This window comes from Ruditapes philippinarum, unplaced genomic scaffold (assembly GCF_026571515.1).
Source record: "Ruditapes philippinarum isolate M1 unplaced genomic scaffold, ASM2657151v2 ctg966_1_1_1_1, whole genome shotgun sequence".
Taxonomy (NCBI): Eukaryota; Metazoa; Mollusca; class Bivalvia; order Venerida; family Veneridae; genus Ruditapes; species Ruditapes philippinarum.
The window spans coordinates 105,829-114,076 of record NW_026855524.1 but is presented as its reverse complement, the minus strand read 5'-3'; the positions used below and the strand labels follow the sequence as shown (position 1 = coordinate 114,076).

Sequence of the window (8,248 nt, the reverse complement as noted above, 5' to 3'; positions counted from 1 at the left end):
ATAACAAGCTTCCGTGCGATTGTTTCTTCCTTGTCATAATGTCGCTGTGTATAAATGTTGGAATTCCCGGTAAATCTTCACTTTTGAAAATATCTTGTTTTTAATTTTTATTGTCTCATTTGATTAGCCTCCGAATAGATTCATAGTTTCAGATCATTTATGTAACTACGATTTCAATCAGTCATTGCTTACTTGTTGAATTTCATATTATATTAGTGAAAACGAGTGATAAAGAATATGGTTTTCTTTACATTATTCTGTTCTTCAAGTGGATAAATATGTCGGTGAACCCGGATTTATTTTTGTGTACTCCTATTTGTTATCTAAATTTTTGAAGCAGAATAACACTTGAAACAAGTAGGCTTCACCAAAGACCTTTATCGCTTATTGTATATCAAGTGATTATATCAAGTGATATATGGACAAGATAATGACTTCATGAAGAGTGATTTTCCATCTTTAATTAATTGTTTCATCTATTATTCTCATTATCATCTTTGTTCATTATATATCATATGATTTATATCTTAACAAAACGGATGTCTTACTTGAAAAGATATCAGCAATAATAGACTTGTTATCTATAAAATCACATTTTGTTTTTCTTTTCCAAAACTCAAAACTAATGTGTTCATGACTATGAATATGTTTATCAATTGTAGTGTTTGTAGGAAAAAGGGGGCTGAAACTGATTTCGGAACTCAATTACTAGACATTAAATAAAAAATAACACGGGTATATTGATCTAGGATATTTTTTCTGACGAAGTAGATGTACAGCTTTTTAAAGTTCAGACCTGGCAGGGTTTAACGTTCAAACTCTTTTCGTGCATCATACATGTACAGTAATGTTGATCGACATTGCTTTGTTTATGTTATTCAGTGTATGTACATAGCATGCTGGCATGTAACTCCATAAATTTATATTGAAATTAATAAATATATTTTTCTCAATAATTTCTCTTTAGATCATGTGAAACATACGCATGAAAATAGTAAAAACCCTACGAATAATCAGAATACATTATTTGTTTGTTGTAACTTTAATTTATATATTCCAATACAACTATATAATATGACACAAATGTTAGTTAAACAATATTGTAATAACTGTTTATTCATTATTCATATATTCATAAAATGATTTAAAAGATAAGTTTTCTCGCCATCGCGAGGACAATCGCGCAAATGATCGGCAAAGTGAGGCGCATCTTTATGTCATCTGCACCATTGCACAAGTTGCCTTTACACATGCATGCCTCAACATCGACACCTTCGTACTTTTGTTTCTCACATTTGTCTACATCCAAAGTTCCGCAACTTCTTAAAACAAATTGGTTTCCATCTAAAATGCGTAAAAGAAAACGAATGATTAATTTTCAATGTTTGTATTTTTTGTATTAAAACAATGTTTATAAAGCGGTTACGGAAATCATTAATGAAGAAATGACATGAAAAGAAAAAAAATAACAAGAATACACTGTATATACAATAGTGATTCAAGACTTGTATTATGCCGTGACAGATTTTATTAAGGTACGGTTAGATCAAACGGTGGCTGCAACGAATTCTACCTGTATGACCAGTGCAGACCAAGATCAGTCGGTACATTCGTCTGATCATTGTCCAGCATTGTTCGCTTCTTAGTAAGTAATTTTTTGAAAATTTCCCAAAATTAGCAGTGGTTTTGTCTAGATTGAAAGATAAACCAGTCCCGGAAAGGTATAATATTCTTTTACTATAAACAACCGTTACACTGTGCGCCGCTTGAGATATTCTGCTTCAGACAACAACAAACGTTATACCGCAATTACACATAGATATAAAACTAATTTTACCAGGTCATATAAAACTCGTATATTAACCTGTAATTATTTACAGTGCTAGTGTATGTCTTTAATTGACAAAATCAAGATAAGTGGCCTTTAATAGATTTTTGTGAATTAAATTGTATATTTGAAATACTTAAAAAAAAAATCTACACAGTGAGTGTCATACCGTAAACATGTACTTATTTTCTCAGCTGATTAGAATGAAAAGTCGTTCAACACAATTTCTCTTATTTATCGAAATTTCGATGCAAGTGGGACATTTTGGACAGGCATTTTTTTTATTTATTCGGTAGTTACAATTTGGCGGTGCTTATTACAGTTCCATGCAGTAAAACGTCTAGGGCCGAAGCACCTTAACAGGAATATTTTTAATATTTGATAAAATGGCAAACTCAATCGTCTAAAAAAAAATAATTACACTATTTTACGCAGCAGTTGCTCGAAAAAAACAATTACAATACTTAATGTTGCAATGGGGAGCCCATGGTCGAGTGATAAAGTACGTTGATTTCAAATCCCTTGCCCTCACTGCTGTGAGTCTGAATCCTGCCAAGGACTTGGTTAATTTCATGTAAGGAGCTATCTTGCGAAAATTCGGTGATAATAATAAAGCAAAACTGGCTTGGCTCTAAAACTGGTTATGTAGAAATTTGAAGTAATGCGTGTTTTAGTTCATACTCACCCCTTTCACCTTTGATCTTCATACACGATATACTACATGACATAGTTGACACGCCAGACGCCTTAAATGGATCGTTACAGTTTGTACAAGAGTAACAATCCAAAGCAGATACACCTGAAACAATTCATAATTAAATATGACAAGGGATATATGTAGAATATATGTAACATTTAACAATTCTGATCACATTTTAATAATTCACAAAGGATTTTATCTTTTATACATGTAATATAAATAAATGAAATTACATATAATCACCATCAAAAAGTCAAAAATATGCTGACAGTGTACACACATTCTTCAAAATACAAATTATCTTTTATCGTATGAAATTTCTTAGATAATTATTTCCATCTTCGTTAAACATTGTATTTCCTTCAATATCTACATGATTACACATGAAATTAAAGAACAGAAGAAATAGGCGCAGGGCGGACGCAAAACAAAAATCATTTACAAACTCGCTGTGAGTCTTAATTTTAGTTTACAAGTGAGACGACTTAGTGCTTGCTTTCATTACTTATTCAGTATAGTCAGTTGGGTTATTTTTATTTCGATTTGTTATGCTTAAAAGTTTAGTTAATATCAACTGTAAAAAGATAAACAAATCTATGTCAAGTCTATAATGAGTGTATCAATAATGAAGACATTTTAGTTTGAAAAATCTCAACTATAACCAGTGCAATACAACTTTAAAATTAAAAAAAAAGATAGTATTTCAAAAAACAGTATTTTAAAAAACCAGTATTGATTGATCTGATTAATCCGACAATTGTATACTGATACACGATATATAATATTAGATCAGTTTTTTGGTAAGGCACGTGAGATGTACTCAGTAAGATTTGTTGAAAATTAATTATGTCTATACAATAAATTTGTTAATTATAATTAGCAAAAGGGTAAATTACGGTGTAATAATTTCTACAACATGTCCTAATTGTTGTTAGATCGAGACCGCAAAAATCCTTGTATTTTTGTTGTTGTTGTTTGTTTGTTATTATTTATTTATTTATTTATTTATATTTTCAACCTTATTGAAGCTATGGTTGTTTTAATGTTATTTTTTTTTGTTGTAATATGTTTGTACTTTTTTGGTTCTAACTACTTTTTAAAGGATTTAACTCATTACATGATTTGGACAGTACCTCTAGACACTTTTGCAAAATTCATGATAACATAATAGACAAATTTCGTTTTTTTCCCTGCAGATTATTACATTTTTCATGCATTTACATACAAAAATCGGTGTGAAAAGATGAATTAGACCTTTTACAGTTCATTCCGTTGGGGAAAACGGCAAGATTTTAGCATTTAATCATTCAAGCACCTTGTCCGGTATATACCGGAATACGATATTCAGTGTTGTGCTCTTACTCCTTTTTAAATAACACTTTTAAGAATGAAATGAATATCTAAAAATCAATCCAATTATATTCAATAAATGTCATTTTCATCTTTGACAATACAATACAAAACAGTGCTGTTTTTTTTGCACGAAAACAACAATTTCCATTAAAATGTACTGCAAGAATGTAAAAACAATAATAGCAACGGTAGGCCTGTCTCATTTAAGACGATATGTTCTACAGTTAATTTTATTTTAGCTGATATATAATGATACATTTCAATTATTATAGATAGTCAGTAGATGAATTAGATCAATATAAATACCAAAAAAAATGTTAATTCACTCTACAAAAAATGCCACAACTGCCAACTGTCTTAAGTTTTTTATTGCTCAAGCAATAGCACAATGTAATTATTGCACAATGTATTTATTTGTAAAAGGAAACCAATATTCAGCGTATATATTCAAAATAAAACAATGTTTCTTTTGCATCAATAAATCTTAAAAATAAAACTGATATTGAATGCATATTTTTTTTTTTTAAAAATGCAATTATTTCAATTTCAAATTTTGGAAGTTTATTGTAACATTTTGAAGAAAAAAAGGCAAGACTTTTACCTGATCCGTGAAGATACAAGATACAAAGTACGGAAAGTAGAAAGGTCATTTGAGAAGCCATGATTATGTCAACACTGTTCAAGTATGTCCTTATTACAGAATCCCGCTCACAAATAAGACTAGCTCGCAAATACCCTAGCTTTTATTTGACAATGTGGACACGTGTGCGGAAAAAAACACTCATAACCTAATAGCTGACCATCTAGCTTTCCCTTTGTTTAAAGTTCATAAGTGTTTTGTTATGTACCTATTGTTCAGAGAAGGAAAGATATTGTATTGTATTGTATTGACACTTAAGTTTTGGTTTCGGATTTCGGGTGCAATCGTCACTAAGTGGCAAACCCCCGTCATCTTCTTTTGTTCAAAGTAAGAGTATTATACAGGAGAGGATGCGTACAGGAAGAAAAAGAAAGCGGTAAGTAGCCATAAACATTTAAATGTGAAAACGGTGATTCTTTTTTAAATGCAAAACATGCTATAGCACAACAAGTTAAACGAGCTATATATTCCCTCATTAAAGAAAGCAAAATATTTATTAATGCCAGTAGATTTGCAAATAAAACTTTTCATGAAGACAGTTAAGTCAACATTATTGTACGGATGCGAAATATGGGGATGTGGCAACTTCGAAATGATCGATTTCAAGATTACAATTCAAATTTCTGAATTTTGTTTTAAATGTTTAAACAGGCACACACAATAACATTTACTTTGGTGAAATTGGAGATCAACCATTGATTATTGACATAAAAAACAAGAATGATTGCTTTAAGGTCAAATTTGATTTACCCCAAGGCAAACAAATTATCAGCTATATTTTATTACTTAATCGATATAACAATTTAAATCCTGTACAAAATAACAAATTGCAATGATTAATAAATATCAAAAACATATTAGTTGTATGTGGCTTTAATAGTATCCTAACATTAAATGGCTAAAAGTAACGACACATCAGAAACTGCCTGACCATTACTTGAATGATTGGTATTCTAAAGAAAATTCAAGGAAGAATACAAACTAAAAACTTCTTAAAACAAATTTGAATTAGCTTAGTGTTCAGCTTTATTTGTATTCAAATGGATACGCAGTATTTCTTTAAAATTATGCGTGTTAATTTCCTTAGTGCCACACTTGACAATGACAATGACAATGACAATGACAATTTATTTATTGATATTGGCCACCGGCCCATTACAACAATATATACATTTACATATAATTTCTTGACTGGTGTCAGTACAGATCAATGTAATTCCTAATAATGTTTATATTGAAACACACAGAACTATTGTTGAATAATTTACCAAAATGCGTGTCGATCTTAACGAAAAACAAAACATAAGATCTTCACTTATGGCTATTCATTGCAAAATAAGGAAAACATACTATAGCCTTAACATAAAAGGCAATAGTGTTTTGATCAGTCTTAAGCTTTGTACAACATTGCCCGAAATGAAAAGTAAATCCATATATCTCATCACTGTACAAACGTATTCAAAATTGAAAACAACAAACTAAACAATACCTTAAAGTAACATTCATGATATTATAAGCATATTCTCAAATATTTTATAAAAATAATTTCAAATTTAAGTATCTGTGTTATAACATAGAAAATGATTCCAAGAATGTGATCTCAACAATATAGTAAGTATATCCTAATGATTTCTAACTGTCAGTATCTGTATTACTTAATATATCATTTCTCTCTTTGAATGCATAATATGCATACATAGCTAAATTTGTTATAACATTATCAGAGCGAGAGCACATTAGAACATTAAATTTATGATTATTAGGATTATTAAAGAATTTTTTGTCAATGTATTTTTCTCTAATCAAAGACAATTTTTTACAAACTAAAACAAAATGATATTCATTTCCAATTGCTTCGTGACATAATTTACATATCCTTTGTTCTCTTAAAATATTCTGGTATCTACCTTTTTCAATTTCTAAATCATGGGAGGACAACCGAAGTTTGGCAAGAGCATTTCTGAATTTTCTAATTGTCACTACTGTTAAGTAATATTCATGTTCGATATTGCATTTAAACTGTCTATACGCATACAATTTAGAACTATCATTTATAATTGTTTGCCATTCTTGTAGATATTGGTCCTTTAATTTTTGTACAAAAGAATTTATGAAATAGTCTTCATTATTGACTGTTTGATTATACCAAATGTAGCCAAAACCATTTTTACATAATAAATTACGAATACCAGTACACCCAGTTAGTTTGCCCCGTACTATCCAAAAACAACTGCATAAAATAGCATTTTTTAACTAATCTGTGTTCACCCATTTTAAGTATTTTACACCAATATCTTACAGCTCTTTTAGCAGAATTTATAAACATAGGAAATCTCCCACAGTCACCTAGGACACCTGCATTAATTGTTTTTACTTTCACACATAAATATCTTTTACATGCATAGTTATGCACTAACTCTGGCTGTACTAACTTATGTATACCCCATATTTGTTATCCATAAAGTAAAATAGGACTAATTTTTGTGTCAAAAATATTAAAAAAATACTTTTGGGGTTAACTGTCCGTAGTCATATAATTGCGAAAGTATTGAAATAAGTACTCTTTTTGCTTTAGACGCTTGTTCACTAGCCATTCTGTTTAAGGACAACTGTTGTGTTAATGTTACACTTACATAACTAAAATTGCTTACAACTTCACTAATTTGATTATCATAAAACCATTTCCCACCTTTCGCTAATTTCCCACCATTCTTCAAGACCACTACTTTTGATTTTACAGGATTAACAGTTTCTTTCACATTTTTTTCATCACAGAAATTTTTTGCCAAATTTAATTACTTCTAAAGGCTAGCAACAGTATTTGCAGCTAAGGCCAAATCATCTGCAAATAATAAAGATGATAACTCAGTTGTATCTGGGAACAGCTGGATACCTCTGATTCCACTATTTTCAATTCGTTTAATTAATTCATCAATAAAAACTAAAAATAGAATTGGCGAAGCCATGCAACCTTGTTTTAGACCTATGGGACAGCTGAAATATTCAGTTAGCCCTTCATCAGTTCTAACACAAGCCTGCACCGACCGATACATACCAAATATTGCATTATATAATTTACCTTTTACACCGGCTTGTTTTAAAGCTTGCCAAATATTATGTCTATTTATCAAATCGAAACATTTCATAAAATCAATAAATGCTACATAGAGTTTACCACCTGGCTTTGATAACTGTTTGTCAATAACTGCTTGAAGTACATAAACATTATCAATTGTCGAGTAACCTTCTCGGAATCCAGCTTGTGGTTCACTAATTTTATTAAAGATATTAACATAAAAAGTTAGTCTCCGTGTCAAAATACTAGTATAAATCTTGCTAAATATATTTAAAAGAGAAATACCTCTATAATTATCAGTGGAATTTATATTTCCTTTTTTATGTATAGTAACAATAATTGCCTTACTCCATGATTCCGGAAAATCACCATTATTGTATAATCTATTAAATATCTTATTAACTAAAGGAATCAATAAATCAATACCGTTAATAAAAAATTCTGGAATAATATCATCTTCACCCCCCGAAGTTCCTCTTTTAAGTTCTTTTACAGCCCTTAAGATTTCTTCGTCTGTAATTTCCGATATAAAAATTGAAAACTCTATATCATTATCTATATGCTCTGGTAGAATTGAATCAATCTCTTCAAAATTTTCATAGTTAATATTAATAACATTAAATAAAGATTCAAAATGATTTTTCCATTCGT

At 29.8% G+C, this 8,248-nt stretch overlaps 1 protein-coding gene across 1 annotated transcript; it reads right to left on the bottom strand.

Annotated features, from left to right (window-relative positions):
- Window positions 1-1,023: 1,023 nt before the first annotated feature.
- LOC132743615 (uncharacterized) lies at window positions 1,024-4,641 on the bottom strand. The gene is made up of 3 exons (XM_060732153.1): window positions 4,483-4,641; window positions 2,514-2,627; window positions 1,024-1,344 (listed from the first exon to the last, which is right to left on the bottom strand). Exons 1-3 carry the CDS (start codon window positions 4,541-4,543, stop codon window positions 1,145-1,147), a joined length of 375 nt encoding a protein of 124 aa, XP_060588136.1. The 5' UTR covers window positions 4,544-4,641; the 3' UTR covers window positions 1,024-1,144.
- Between the last annotated feature and the right edge of the window lie 3,607 nt (window positions 4,642-8,248).